This window comes from Pongo pygmaeus, chromosome 6 (genome assembly GCF_028885625.2).
Source record: "Pongo pygmaeus isolate AG05252 chromosome 6, NHGRI_mPonPyg2-v2.0_pri, whole genome shotgun sequence".
NCBI lineage: Eukaryota > Metazoa > Chordata > Mammalia > Primates > Hominidae > Pongo > Pongo pygmaeus.
The window spans coordinates 42,383,953-42,400,109 of NC_072379.2; the positions used below are offsets into that span (position 1 = coordinate 42,383,953).

At 49.6% G+C, this 16,157-nt stretch overlaps 1 protein-coding gene across 1 annotated transcript; it reads right to left on the reverse strand.

Moving 5' to 3' along the window:
• Positions 1-2,477: 2,477 nt before the first annotated feature.
• Positions 2,478-15,818, reverse strand: YKT6 (YKT6 v-SNARE homolog). Its single transcript, XM_054494748.2, has 7 exons — positions 15,529-15,818; positions 12,118-12,200; positions 10,279-10,379; positions 9,272-9,376; positions 8,565-8,630; positions 5,649-5,750; positions 2,478-4,523 (listed from the first exon to the last, which is right to left on the reverse strand). Exons 1-7 carry the CDS (start codon positions 15,630-15,632, stop codon positions 4,488-4,490), a joined length of 597 nt encoding a protein of 198 aa, XP_054350723.1. The 5' UTR covers positions 15,633-15,818; the 3' UTR covers positions 2,478-4,487.
• Between the last annotated feature and the right edge of the window lie 339 nt (positions 15,819-16,157).

Here is a 16,157-nt window from a genome sequence, read left to right on the forward strand (position 1 = left end):
TGGGCAGGAAGGAGCCCCAGGACCAAGACCTCTGGCTGTCCTGCTGTCTCCTTTCGCCCCTGCTACATGTATTGGCTATTCTGGGTGCTGAGGACACACAGTGACCACAGAGCCGGGCTCCTCCCCAGTGGATTATACAGACAGACGGCACGCAGGCCTGTGTGGACATCAGCCTCGGTACCAGACATAGGCGAGGCGCAAGGTGATACAGTAGGCAGCCACCATGGGGGCCAGGAGGCTCCAGCAGAGGCCACACAACCAGCCCAGAATCCAGGACAGAGAGCTGGAATGGAGACAGGGAAGCCAGATACCAGGCCAGACTGGCCAGGTGCTACAGGCCTGTGGGCCAGGCCAGGCTTGGGGACTTCGTCCTGGGTGTGAAGGAGACAGACACCCCTGAGGCCTTGCCTCTGCATCTCCAGCCCAAGCTAAGAGCAAACCTTTAGGTTGGAGTAAGGAGTAACCCCCTGCCAAGTTTCTCCTGTCCTCAGGCTCCACCCACCACCTATGCTGTCTGGCCCCATGGGGCACACGCTCAGGCCCAGCCCGGGAAAGCAACTGCACCTGCCTGTGCTATGCTGGCCCTTCTCAGCCTCAATGCCTTCCTTCCTTCCTCCCCGATGCACCCTCATGGCCCCTGCTGGGCCCCCTGATGCACCCTCGTGTCTCCATGGCAACCTGCTCAGAGTGTGGCCTTGCCCTTGGCTCCCCTCCACGCCTATGTCCCAGGCAGTGCCACGGCACTTTCCTGAAACAGAAGGATGGGCTTCAAAACAGTCCCAGACACTAAACACACCTGCATTTTGGGTCCAAGTAACTTCTGACGAGTGCCCCTACACACTCTCGGTCCTATCCACTATGGGCAGGGAGCCTGAAGGATCCCCCAGAACTGACTAAAGCCCTCAGTCTCCTCCTCCACCCTGAGCACCTTCACACAGCAGAGTGGCCCTGGATGTCAGCTTCTTGCTCCCCATGGTCTGCACCTGGACAGGTGCTCTCAGGTGTGTGGGTGGGCAGGTGGCAGGTCCCAAGAGCCAGGTGCAAAGAATCTAGGCCAGTGCCCACGAGTGCTGCAGTGTCTGTCCCCAGCATGGTATCTAGGGCTCCACTTGCCTATCAGCTGTAATCGGAGGAGGCTTTCCAGGCCAGGCCTCCCCCAGGAAGGCTGCAGGCACTGCGGATCGTGCACCCTCACATACATTATTCTTGAGGCCCTTCTGCAGATGCCATGGGGGCAGCAACTCTGATGAGGTTTTAGGGCACAGCACACAGGGCTAAGCCACCCTGTACTGGGCCAGGCACTACAGGCAAAAAGGACACCACCGATGGGCATTTCATTCATCACTTTTATTTTTATATATTTTTGAGAGGCAGCCTCACTCTGTTGCCCAGGCTGGAGTGCAGTGGCGCGATCTTGGCTCACTGCAACCTCTCCCTCCTGGGTTCAAGTGATTCTCCTGCCTCAGTCTCCCGAGTAGCTGAGATTACAGGTGCCCGCCACCATGCCCAGCTAACTTTTGTATTTTAGTAGACGGGGTTTCACCATGTTGGTCAGGCTGGTCTCGAACTCCCAACCTCAAATGATCTGCCTACCTCGGCCTCCCAGAGTGCTGGGATTAGAGGCGTGAGCCACCGCACCCGGCCCATTCATCACTTTTAAATAGCACCCTCTGAACAAAGCTCCCTGGGCCACATGACCCCAAGGGTTACCCCATCCCATGCCACCCCAGGTCTGGCAGGTCCTCAGAACAGGAAAAGCTGAGCACTACCCAAGGCTGCTTGCTTGGCCAGTCAGAGAGGTCTCTGCCTTCCAGGATCACAAGTACAGGCTGAAAGCAGCCTTGGGCCCGCCTCCCTGGGAGGCTGCAGAGGCTTCAGAGGGTTCCCTGAACTCAAAACGAGATGTGAGACTTGAATTTGACTTCCTCCTGGTTCACCTCCCAACCAAAGCAGGGGTCAGCTTTGGCTCCTCCAGGAAGCAGGAAGCTTCCAGGTACCCTGTGGAGCCCCCTCTGCTCCTGAAAAGTTGCCACCTGTGCTTGGTGGGATGCCAGGTGGTCTCAGATTGACCCTGGGGTCAGCGGTGAAGGACGGGAAGCCTACAGCGGGATCAGGATGGGGATGGGGCCTCCTGTCCCACGGCTCTGCAGCTATGAGACAGCTTTCCTAGGGTGGGTCTCCTGGCTGCAGCTAAGACCAGGTAACAGGATTCAGCAATGACAGGGCTTCTTCTACTCCAGGGCTCCCTCACCTGGTTAACAGCAAAAAAGAAAATACAGTTCCTGCTAGCAAGGTCTATAGAAAGGAGGTGAAGGAGTCAGGCCTGCAGCTACCTCTCCTGGACAGGAGCTGGTCAGGATAACTTGGACCCTTGCATGCGGCAGGCATGCAGGCACACAGCAGGAGGCCACTCTCTCCCCAGGGGCAGGGCTTGGTGAAGAAACGGTTCCCCTGAAGCACAAAGCACAGGACCACTGTGAAATTTCAAGACAACTTTATCCAGACAGGCGCCTCTCAAATAGAACACAGGGAAGTTAGGCAGCAGTTACTAAAATACAGTCTTACCAAATGATTTACAACAGAACACAACAGGAGCAGGGGATCTGTGGGCGGGGCCGGGCTGGGCCCTCTGTCTCACAGGGCCTGAGTCAAGCCAGCCCACCCTGCAAGGCAGGGGCTGACCTGCAAGCGGAGATCTCACTTCCTCTTACCCCAAATTCATACCTCCATTTTCCCCGCCCCCATCTCTCCCCAGGGTCAAGTGGGAAAGGGAGAGGTAGCATCCCTCGGATCCAGGCCCACTCCACTCCGTCTCCGGCACCTGTGGGCAGGCTGAGTCTGGGCCTCGAGGGGCCCTGGGCTTAGGGTGTCTATGGCAGTAGGAAAATGACATGGACAGGCTCTTCAGGGGTAGGCTAAAGTCCTCTGGCCAGCAGTACCCAGAGGAAATGGGCAGCAGCAGGTAAACCAGCCAGGAGGTGGGGTCCTCTGAACCCATGGCAGACCCCACCCTCCTGCCCAGCCCCTGCCCACATTGGGGGTCAGGACCACTGAGACTCTGGTCAGGACAGTGGGCGCTCTCAGCAGTGTGGCAAGCTCAGAGCAGAGCTCCCAAGGACCATACCACACTGGTTCAAAACTCATAGATGACACCATCCCAGCAGGAGCTTCCATGGGTGCTGGATCCCAGGGATGCATCCTGAGCACAGGTGAGCAGACTGGAACATAACACTAGGACCGAAGGGACCCAGAACATCTTGGGCCCATCTCCTGGGCTGCTCCAGCCTGTTTCCATGACTTGGGCTGTGAGTGGGCCTCCTGCCAGGTGGCAGGGCACAGCTTAGACCAAACCCTTGGCCTCCCTCCCCCATGCAGCTGCCTCTGACCAAGAAGGAACTAGCAAGCCTATGCTGGCCAGACCATAGGTAGGGTGTTGAGAATCCTCGGGGCCGGCTGGCATCCACTCCTGGTGCTCATGGGAGAGACCCACTTGTTCAGATGCATAGGCCTCAGGCGGTTCAAGGCAGTCTCGCAGCCAGAGAGGCAAATAAAAATCAGTTTTGAGAGACCACAGCACCTGCTGCTTTGATCGTGATGTTCAAGGCAAGTTGCAAGTCAAGGCAAGTGTCCCAGAGGCCCTGGGCAGCTGAGTGCACCTGTGTTTGATCTTCCCCTGACAATAGACACTCCCAGCTGACCACCCAAACACCAGGAAAACATCCCCCTTTCCTGGGCTCAGTTCCTAGTCTACTTGCTGGTACGACCTCAATCCACACACTCCCTGCCCACAATGCAGCTCCTTCCAAATCCTCCCACAAGCCACCTTTGTGGGACTTGGAAGCTGCTTAGGATGGGCCCTGCCCTCTGTGGGAAGCCAATCCTAGCAGAAAGGTAGCTAAACAACAGGCTCAGAATCTGAGACCCAGTGACTGTTCCCCCCGCCCCAGGCCTTGGGCCTGAAGTGGGGGCCTGCCTGTGGCCACTGTGGTGGGCTCACTCCTACCCCCAACAGTGGCCCCAGGAGAGGCTTTCCCAAGAGTCTTCAAACTCCACCCACCCCAGCCCTAGCATCAGGGACTCCCCACCCCCCACTGGAGTGTTAATATCATTAATGTACAAATAAAATCCAAAGATATACCAAAGATCGAGAAACAGCTGGCTCCGACCTCCCTCCTACAGAGCCTTCCCAGGGTTAGCTGAAAAAGAGCCCTTTGGCATCTACAGAAGCCAGTCGGAGTTTATGGTTTCATTTGCCCAAAAATACACCTTTGGGGACCTCAAATTCTTTCCAAGAATCACTACCACACATATGAATTTCAACATTCACCACCCTTCCACCATCCGTTTCTCCCAGGAACTTCAAAATAAAAATGGCCAGTCTGCCCCCACTCTGGCTCCTCGTCTATGGCTGTCTCTTCTTTTCCAGGGGCTGCAGTTCTGATGTGAATGATGGTGCCGTTCCAGCATTGGGCCTCTGGCAGGCTGCATCACATGATGGCACAGCATGAGTTTTGTTTCCGGGCCTTGGAAAAAAGCAAAGAGGAGCTGAGCAGGAGGACTGACGAAGTCAGGGAAGCCCCAGTCCTGGCAGGCGTGGCAGAGGGAGCTCCACAGGACACAGCCAGCCAGAGAAACTAGCACTAGAACAGGGTGGGGGTGGAGGCCTTGAGGGAAGCTGTCCACAAGCAATTCCCATCACCAAGCACAAGGCGGGCCCCGGCTTCCAAAACTAGTCTGGGATCCTTTTTCCTTTCTTTTCTCACACCCCATTAATGCTATCAAAAAGTGAGTAAAATTCCTACAGTTAGGCCAGGTACAAACAAAGGACCAATAATAATACAAATGGGATTGGCAGAATATCTTAACTTTGCCCCACTCTTGTCTTCAAACAATGCTATCTGACCACCACGGTGGTGTTTCTTCCTAGAAGATGGTCCTGAGGACAACAGATGTGGTTCCCACTTGGGATGTGGTTTGTGGGGACCACTGTTGCCACCTTCTCTCTTGCTTTCTGGTCACAGACTGTCTTCCTAATCCCACCTAGCCATCTCCCTCCAATGTGCACATGAAACCAAATGTGTGTGGACAGACCAAGTAAATTTGTCCCTATGACTGTCCAACCATGGGCTAACAGTGCCATCTCCACATAGGAAGACATGAGCACTGACCTGAGAGAAAGCGGCAGTCAGCAGCACCCATCCTTGTCAATTAAATATTTTCTGTCAAAGGGAAATTAAAAGCTTAAGAACCTCTTCAGGAAGGCTGAATTGCTTGCATCTTAAAGACTTATGTCTACTCAGCAGAAAGAGGAATAAGATTCAACAGTAAATCTCTGGTGATCAGAACTTGAACCAGCCTTCCTGGACTGGGGGTAGGAGTTCAGAAATCAGCCAGAGCAGCAGAGGGCAGAGCAGAGGCATGAGTGGAGCAAGGCCTCGGCCTGCATCGACTCCAACGGCGCCCAAGTGAACTGCCTCCAACCACCTGGGCCTGAGGCGCTCACCTTAGGCTCTTGCTGCACAAGGAATCATCCACCATGATTCAATAGTCTAAGAAAGACCTGTTCATAGTGGAGAGTGCCAGAAGCAGCAAGCTGCAACTGCTCTCTAGAGAGAACACCCAGAAGGCAGCAGGTGCTGGGTACTCACAGTTTTATAGAAGGCTTTAGACTGCGTTCCCAGCACCTCGGATTTGGACACCAAGTCATCTAGCTTCTCACCTCGCTCTAACAGAGACTCCATGGTGTTGTGCTGGACAAAAGAGAAAAGAGAATCCAGCTCTGTTCAGTACGTACCCTGACACGAGCCCCTCATATCTCAGTCATGGGGGAAAGCGCCTTACCTGGGTTCCTCTCCAACACACATAAACTCCACCTCTAGGTGTCAAGACTCGGTCCAAGAATAGTTACTGTCCAAGTGGATGGAACAGAACCTGGTGACATTCCCGTGAAATCTAGAAGATCTAACTGGGATGTAGCAGACTTCCCAAAAACCTGTCCCCAGCACAGGCTTAGATAACCAGCACTCCAGGAAAACTCATATATATACATACACACACATTTATATATACATTTGTGTGTGTGTGTGCACGCACATGCGCGTGTGCACGGAGCTTTGGAAAAAAGAGTAGCTGGGCACTATATGATTGTACTGGGTTGGATAGTGACCCGCACCGCACCCCTCAACCCCAGCCACGCCCCAGAAATTAACATCCCCAGAATCTCTGAATGTGACCTTATTTAGAAATAGGGTCTTGGCAGATGTAACTAGTTAGGAAGAGGTAATACTGGATTAGGGTGGCATCTGATTCCATGACTGATGTCCTGGTAAGAAACAGAAACACACACAGAGAAGGTCACGTGACGGCAGAGGCAGAGCCTGGAGTGATGCACCTCTAATCCAAGGAACGCCAAGGACGGCCAGCAGCCATCAGATGCTGGAGAAAGGCCTGGGACAGACCCTCAGAGCCCCAAAAGACACCAGCGAGGCCCACAGGGCTATTTGTTAAAAGCAAATATTTTAGGGTTTCTGTTGACAGCAGCCACAGGAAACAAAGGCGGTGGGAAATGGCTACTGAGCACTTGATGTGAGGCAAGTCCAAACTGAGCAGTGCTCTGAGTACAGACACACCAGATTTCAGATGCAAACTCACACATGCTTCATTAGTAAGTTTTATACTGAAAAAAAAATAAGTTTTATACCAATTACATGTTGGAAAAATTGTATTTGGATATATTGGGTTAAGTAAAATATATAATTAAATTAAATTCTACCTATTTTCCTTTTATCATTTTAAAATATGGCTCCTAGAAAATTCTAAGTTACATACATGCCCCAAATATATACCAGACAGCACTATGACAGAACATGTCCTGCCTTCTAAATGGGCTATGTCCTAAATGTCATCACTACAAACTCTGACTTAGGAAATGAAAACACTGACCCCACGGGAAGGGGTCTAGAGATGGACCCCTTCTCACAAGAGCCAGCAGCTCTGCTGCCAGGGCCCTCAGGAAGCAGCAGCTCACTTCTCTCCCCAGATGACCACTGCTGCAGCAGCTGGATGCACACATGAAGTGCCATAGAACAAGGAGCCAGCAAGAACATCCTTCATCCCTACACACAGCTGGGCGACTCAAATTTTTAACACAAAAAGTTAATTGATTCAGATATGCACGCCAATCATCTAGATTTTACAACTGCAGCTAGATGAGGCTGGGTGAATAGGACTCATCCACTCCCCACCATGGGGAGAGGAGAAACAGCGGGTGTCCCAGGTGTCATGGTACTCTGACTAGGACTTGAGCAACAGAAAGAAGAGACGGCTTGAGGAGAAAATGGAGAAATGCCACCTAGGTGGTAAGAAAGCTCACAAGGTTTCAAAAGACACAGATACCATGAGACTTTCACAGCTATCGTTCATTCCAAAGCCACGTTATTTGGAGTGCAGTCAGCACACCTGCGTTTGAAGCCCCTGGGATGCTTTTTATAAAATGCAGGTTCCCAGGCTCCATCGCAGGCCAACAACTCCAACCCCAGGAGACGCTGATGTACACACTAAAGCTATGCCTGTGTAAATGGTAAAGCTTTGTATGTGGGCTTCAATCCACTCCAGGTATGTATCAACTGCTGAGCATGGTATAAACTAGGCACTGTATCATGACCAGGATGGAAAGATGTCCCAGTGCTCATACGCTGGTCAGGGAGACATGTAAACAAGCAGTGACAAAACTGTGACATCTGATCAGAAAGGCCCAACCTTCAGGAGCCTGTGTGTGAGCTGGGCAGGAAAGGGTATAAGAACAGGGCCCAGTCAGGAGACTGTGAGTTAGTTTGCACTTTATCCTGGGGCGGATCTGAGAGCTGCTGAAGGGTTCTAAGTTGTGCAGATCAATGACTACTCTCTGGTGGACAGACTGGAGGTGAGCAGGAAGCAAGGGGACCACTTAGAGGCAAAGGCTGTAAGAGACAAACCTGAGAAAAACAGATGGCTGCTTACATTCCACTTGTATGCAAAAATTAAAAAAAAAAAAAGGAGTTGAAGCAGCAGTTACAAATCAGGAGATTTCAGCTCAAAATGGCGCTTTTCAAAGGGGCCTGTGTGACAACCCTGGGCCCATATACCAGAAGCTGCCCTGTGGTCAGTGCACTGCGCTTCAATCTGTTCACCTTCAATGCAAACACTGCAAGGGGAGGCACCTGTGGGGTGTGGAGGCACCTGAAACCCTAACAAAGGCACCAGGGTGGGAATCCAGGTCTTCAGAAGCCAAACCCTAGGAACCCAGTAAATGCTCAGACAGGCAGTGGCCATGAGGAAGGGAGACTTGAGGGTTCCACTGGTTCCCAGCTTGGTCCCCTAGAAACAATGGGTGCCATTAACCAAGACAAGGGTATAGGAGAGACAGTCTGATGCCCGGGGTGGGGGAAGGGGTGGGCAATCCCACTTCCTGGAGAGTGCCGTGGTTACTATTCTATTAAAACGAGGATGGATCTGTGCATGCCTGGCCAGTGGCAAATCGCACCCCTGCCTCAGTTCTTGGGCTTGCTCTCCATCTTCCTGCTTACCAGAATGATTTTGGTCTCGTCTAGTTCGGCCTGCACTTTAGTCATGGGATCAGCTTCTCGTGGGTTCTAGGAAAGAGTGAAAAATAATAAAGTCAGGACTGGAGTGCTACCTGTAAGCAAAACCTAAAACTGAGGAAGCTGGACAGACTTTCACAGGTTAAAAACCACAGCCTGGGCTGAGCACAGTGGCTCACGCCTGTAATCCCAGCACTTTGGGAGGCCGAGGCGGGTGGATCACTGGAGATCAAGAGTTCGAGACCAGCCTGACCAACATGGTGAAACCATGTCTCTACTAAAAATACAAAAATTAGCCAGGTGTGGTGGCACATGCCTGTAATCCCAGCTACTCAGGAGGCTGAGGCAGGAGAATCGCTTGAACCCAGGAGGTGCAGGCTGCAGTGAGCCAAGATTGTGCCACTGCACTCCAGCCTGGGAAACAGAGTGAGACTCCATCTCAAAAAAAACAAAAAACAAAAAACAAACCCACAACCTGCTTAACATGTAACAGAAACCCAAAGCCTGCCTAGAGCTTGGGTTCCCTGGTCTGAAGGTAGATTCTCTGTTTTCCAAACAGAAGGCTTGAGAGAGGACACCAGCATCAGAAGCTGTCAGAAGTAATTAGACCAGAATATCAGGGCAGTTGGCTTTTTCAGTTTCACATGGATTCTGGGCCACGTGGTGTCTGCTGAAGCTTTCTTTAACCCTACCTGGTATCTACTGAGGTGACCATCCAGGGCTGGGTAATGGATTGTAGCAGGGGATCCTACTGGCCAATCTATCCTGTCGACTTGCTTGGAGAATTCATCTAGTACCTGCAAGACAAAGGAGTCTCAACAAGCCTCCCACTGTGCACTCACCAGCGGTCTCAATGACAGGGCTTCAACCCTGAGCACCTCACCCTGAATGAGGTTCCTTGGCCTTCACAGCCCAGGAAGGAGGAATGAGGGGGACATATAATGGCAACAGAGAAAATCTAGGCTAAAGTTCTTTCCAAATTTTTATCATTAAAACATATCCTAAATATTCTGAGAATCAAAAGTATGCCCAGCCCGAGATGAACCTCACCTGGGGAGTAATAAAGGTATTTGAATTTTAAACTACAGATTTCCAGAAAAAAAGGGCACTGGCCCTCTAATTTTCCAAAGAAATTTTTTAAAAAAGAGAATTAGGTCCCCTGGATTTAAGAAACCACTAGATGCCATGTGTTTGGAGGTATTTTGGTGCTCTGGGGTATAGGAAGAAACCTCTGACTTCAAAGAGTTAATATTAGTAATTAGCACTGTACACACAAAAAATTAACGAATGCTTAGGTGCTAAGCTCTGTGGTGCAACTGACTGACATCAAGGTAGAGGGATGTAGCAACTGCAGGAGGCGATGTGGAGAGTGAAGGCATTCAAGAGGGAGACTCCTTGAGCAGAAGCACAGGGGGCGAGAACACAAGGCACAGCTGTCTCCGAGGGTCCCATCCCAGAGAAGAGATGCTATGACTCACTGGCCTAGACCCAGGTCACATGAGGGACAGCACCGGGGAGGAAACCCATACAGGGATGCCAAATTGTCTCTTGGGTTGCAAGGAAGGGGGCTGAAAAATGTATTGACTTTGGACACATCATTTCATCCCTTATGCCTCAGGCACTGCCATCACCACCTGTCCCAGTCCATAAATGTGCCCATTCATCATCCAAGTCCAGTAGAGGCAAATAAAAAACTCACCTTCTCCAGCAAGGTAAAGGCCACCCGGGATGGGTATTCATTGTCAGCAATGACCACACCTGCAAGACTATCATTCCGGACATAGACATGGCACAGATAGTCTAAGGAGACAAGAGATCAGACACATGGATGCTGACATGAGGGCTTCAGACTTCTTTTAATCCCCCCAAATCAAAGCATCACAATGTTAGGCCAAATGAAGCCACTCTGAAGCTCAGTAGCTCTGGGTAAGTCTTGTGGAGAGGCTTAGCAGCACAGCCCAATGGGCCACACACAGGAGCTTGGCCCAACACCTGCTTTAGGACCAGTAAATACCCAGAGGCCCAGTATGCAAAGCCAGGGCTTAAAGAAACAGCCAGTGGTGCAGAAAACACACCCTAGACAACATGGCCCCAGGAGCATTTCCAAGTGTATTCCTTAAGCTCGGGTCAGGCCAAGCTATATCTTGGGGATTTGGAGCCCTTGGGGCTCTGTGCTGCTCCCAAACTTAGGGAACCCTGGACAAGCCAAGAGGCCTCTGCTTTCTTAAAAAATCCTTTCAGAGCAGCCAAAAGACAGGAAATTACCCCCCAGGGCCTCAGTCTTCCATATTATAGCAACCTGCTGGGTTTGCTCCACTCTGGTGAGGGACTGGGAGTAGGGGGGTTAGTCTAGAAAAAGATTAGCCACTGCCAGCTAAGGCCTCCAGAGCACTGTGCTAAAATCCTCATATGATTGAAAGGTACAGTTGTATAGGTCTTCCGCAAAATATTCACAATCCACAGGATTGTTCATTTTCATCACTTTGAAAGGATTCAGAGTTGATACAGCTAACCATATCCCCAAGGAAAGAGAAATGTAAGGATTACAGCTTACAAATAAGAACCTTCTTGTCCTTAAGGATCTGACCCAGAAGATTCCAATGCTAAACAACAGAAAAACAAATAAAAGAGGAGGGAATGATGGTGAGCCCCTGAAATCAGAAAAGAGCAGAGATAAATGAGAACAAGAATGAGGAGGAGGACGAGGACAGGGGGTTGTCACCAATGCTCTCCATATTTTGTATACCATCCCCAATTAAGATTCAAATATGGGGTCAAAGTGCATACCCTCCAAAGAAACTGAGAACCTGGTCAGTGGGGGAATTGTCTTTAAGTAATAAACGTGGGAAGGGCAGGTACAGTTTGAAGGAAAACAGAGCAAGAACACTGAAATATTTGTGATGCGATTTCACTTCTATGATGTTAACAGCACAGAGATCCCACATAAAGTGTGTATAGTCAATCCTGCCTGTATCATAACTGACATTTATATCATCAATTCAGTAACTCTATGTCATGTGACTTGAGGTTAGCGTAAGTGTGAAATGATCTTTGTCCCTACCTGATGAAACTCATGTAACTCTTTCCTGATCTGTCTGTATAACATACACATCTAAATAAATGCCTAAACCTGAATTATCAGAAAGAAAAAATAGTTTTTTCAGATTCCTGCTCAAAAAATCTACGATGCACAGAATGCATATAGTACCTCAACAGTGCTAGCTGGAAATCCTTTTTTGAGGGGTCTGCAACTCTGGAGAGGATAGGGAAGAATACGATATGAAGGCTGCTTACTGCTCCAAAAGAGTCGGACCCTAATCTTAAATGAGTCTAAGTTTGAGGGCAATTTTATCTGGGAAGCTCAGACTTCAACAGTGGGCACAGAATTCTGCATAAATAGGAAAAGGAAGAGGTGGGAAAGAGAGAACAAGCTAGAGGAGGAGTAGGGTCCCATTAGAAAGGAGAGAGCTGGGTGCTATGTGAGGTGAGGCATGGCAGCCAGGCCAGCACACGCACAGAAGTTGGAGGGTCTTCTTACCTTGTTCTTTGACAGAAGCTCTAGTGCCTTTCGATGAGCGCTCCACAATCAGTTGACTCGTGAAGGTCATGAATTCCTGAACGCTAAGAAACACAAAATGTATTTATTGCCTACTTCTTATCACCTTGTCCCCAACACAGTGGAAAGTGACCTCTGGGCTTATACATTAAGTAGACATTGCTTCTTGGTTTCATTCCTTTCCCTCCCATCCCTAGTAACAAACACTCTATAAATGAGCACAAATACTGATAATTATGAATCATCATCACCATGAAAGCTCCATCTGTTTGCTACCTAGCTCACCAAAACAGGTGAATTTTCTGGGGGTTTTCCCACAGGATACGGTCAATTTTACATTTTGGTGAGTGTATAATTTGGAATGCAATGGAAACACAAGAGGCAGGTCCTGCTCTCAAGGTACCAATAACTTCCAAGAAGCAGGACATTTATAAGAACTGCACTAGAAAAATAGTGTGCAAAAACTGTCAGGCAGAAATGCACAACCATTTATGGCTGTGTCCACATGAGAGACCCTTGCAATGCCACATACACCCATAGTGAGTGCTGGCTCAGGTCTGCTGGGGCTCATCCACAGAACGAGCGCAAGACACTCTGGATGGAATAAAAGGAAAACTGCTCATCCAAGACAAAGAAGTGGGAAATGGCTCATACAAAGGGTAAAAGGGAGAAGGTCCATCATGGGCTCAACAGAGAGATCCATCCAGAACAGAACAGTCACAGGAGATGGTACAGCCAGAGGAAGAGGTGCTGACAAGGAGCCTCCAACTGGGAATGTGATATAAAGGGCAACCAGGGCCATCAGAGCAGGGTGCTCAAATGGGAGTCTGCAGCAGGCTCTAGCAGAGCCATATAGGTAACTGAAGGCCTGACTCTGGGCCTGTGTGCTGTGCCTCCACAACAAAAAAATCAAGATTTGTGCAACAGTTAAACAAGGTAATACGTGTAAAGCACTTAGAACAATGCCTGCACACACAGTATTACTTGTTAATATCTTGAGGGACTGAAGTGATCAAAATAACCCCTCAGAAAAGAAGACCTCAAACAAGGATGGCTTTGCAGTAAACCTAGAGACAGCATTTGAGATACAGCTATAAAGAGACAAAGGAAGAACTGCATTGTGACAGCATGTATACAAAGGCCAAAAAAGCTGGGAGACTACTTTTTCAAGTTTGGGATCTGGTAATTATAGGGCACAAAGGACGTAAGTAAAGAGGTCTTATAAGAAACAAGCTCAGGCCGGATGTGGTGGCTCAAGCCTGTAATCCTAACACTTTGGGAGGCCAAGGCAGGCAGATCACTTGAGCTCAGTTCGAGACCAGCCTGGCTAACATGGTAAAACCCCATCTCTACTAAAAATACAAAAATTAGCCGGGCATGGTGGTGCGCACCTGTAATCCCAGCTACTTGGGAGGCTGAGGCAGGAGAATCGCTTGAACCCAGGAGGCGGAGGTTGCAGTGAGCTGACATTGTGCCACTGCACTCCAGCCTGGGTGACAGAGCAAGACTCCATCTAAAATAAAATAAATAAATAAATCAGCTGGTACATGTGTGGTTTTAAGACATATTAGTAGAGATGTCCCTTTAGTGTTGTAGCTGTTAGTCATTGGAAACTAGTGTGGGTATCCCAAGCAGGTGAGGTATAAGTCCTACAAGTGAAATTTCTGAGAATCTTAAGTACTAATGGGAAGGAAAAAGGAAAAGAATCAGAGCCAAGTTGGCACCAAAAGTTCCATCTGAGAAAAGCAACAACACAGAGCAGTGAATGTAGGCCATGGTAAAGACTGCAAAGACCAAGAACCCCAAGAAGGAGCTAAAAGATAATGCAGCAATTCCGCTTCTGGGTAAATACCAAAAAAATGCGAGCAGGGTCTTGAAGAGAGATTTGTACATCGATGTTCATAGTAGTATCATTCACAATGGCTGAAATGTGGAAGCAACCCAGGTGTCCACTGGCAGATGAACAGATAAGCAAAATGTGGTGAATAATACAATGGATTATTCAGCCTTAAAAAGGAAAGAAATTCTGATATATGCAACAAGATGCATAAGCCTTGAGGACATTATGCTACATGAAATAAGTCAGACACACAAAAACTATATGATTCCATCTATCTAAGGTCACCAGAAAAGTCAAAATCGCAGAGACAAATTAGAATGGCGGTTGCCATGGGCTGGGGGAGAAAGGAATGTGTTTAATAGACACGAATTTGATAAAAAGGAGTTCTGGAGATGATTGACAGTGGGTGGCTGCACAACACTATCAATCTATTTCGTTTCAATGAACTCACTACACACTTAAAGATAGTGAAGATAAATTTTGTGTGCCATTTTACCACAATTAAAAGTATTTTTTAAAAGAACTCAAAGGAGCAGAAAGTTTCAACAAAATAACTTTTTTTTTTTTTTTTTTTTACATCCAGCAAGTCCTCGGCAAATAACTCTCATCAAGAACCAGCTGCACTGAAGCAGGGAAAACAGAATCCAAATGGCAGATTCTATCAGATTTTGAGACAAGATGACCATAGATACCGACCATGTAGGGTCCTTCTTCTTTCGGGCCTGAGTCACCCCAATCCCTCCCACGAATGGTCTGGAAGTATCTGTTACTTCTAACACGTTCCAGCAATTAAAGCGCCCCAGAAACAAGTAAAAGCCCGTAAGCCCTACAGATCCCATGCTTCATTTGCATCTTCCGTGTGGAATCCTTTTGTACCACTAGTGTCCAATTAAAAAGTGTTAAACCTGGCTTTCAGTTCTAGCTGGTTGTGATATAACCTGTTGGTACCTCAGTGACTTCACCCATTAAAAACAAACCAAAAAAAGTGTATTAATATCTCTCATACAGAATTGTTGGGAAGCCCCGCAAGAAAATCAAAATATGGCTCTCAAGATGCGGCACCCAAGCTCCCAGAGTCAGAATCACTGGGTGGGAGGTGTTGGTCTAAAATATAAATACCGAGGCCTCAATCTACTAATTCAGAACATCTTGGCATGAAGCTTGGAAATCTGCACTACTTCACAGTCCCCTTAAAATTTTTACACCACAGAAATTTGAAAAGCACTGAGTAGAGAACTATATTCTAGAATGGTATAAGCTCTTTAAGGGCGAATGTTGGTTCCTCAAAGTTACAGTCCACGGCCACATTCCATTACAGGAGACCAAGCCCGGACAGCAGACCCCGGGCCCTCCCCTCCCCGCCCCGCCCCGCCCCTGACTCGGACTCCAGCCTTCTCAGACCCCGGGCACTCGGCCACCCCGCCCTGCCCCTACCCTCCTGCCTCCTCGACCCTTCCCTGATGCCTCCCCAGACCCCAGGCCCACTCCGACTCGGACCCCCACCCCAGTCCTCTCCGCCCTACCGCCACGGCCCACCAGCCTTTGCCGCTCACCTGGATCTCTGGAAAAAGCTGAAGGAAGACACATCGTACGCGGCTTTGAGCAGCACCACCTTGGCCTCGCCTTTGTAGAGGACGCTGAGGCTGTACAGCTTCATGGCTCCGCGCCCTCAGGCCGCCCGCCTGCCCAGCCGTGGGACCCGTTCTCAGGGAGCAGCGCGGCCGCCGCCCCTCGGGACCGCCGCCGCCTACCGGCCTCTCAGCAGCCGGCTGCTGACGGGGCCACCGCCGGCTTCCTCCTCCTGGCTCGCAATCCACTTCCGGATCCGGTCAGCCTGGTTGTGGGTTCTCATACCCCGGATGCAGAAAGATGAGGCCGGAAGCACAATGCAGCGAGGGGCGAGATGCCACGCCTCGCGTGAGCCTGGCTCCTCCCTGCTCGCCAGGTGGAGTCGGGCGCGAGGCGGGATACTGTACTGACCTGTGCTGGGTGGTGCTGGGCCTCCCAGAGCGGCCTGAACCCTTTTTTTTTTTTTTTCTTTTTTTAAAGTAAGAATTCTTTTTTATTATTATCCTTTAAGTTTTAGGGTACATGTGCACAACGTGCAGGTTTGTTACATATGTATACATGTGCCATGTTGGTGTGCTGCACCCATTAACTGGTCATTTAGCATTAGGTATAT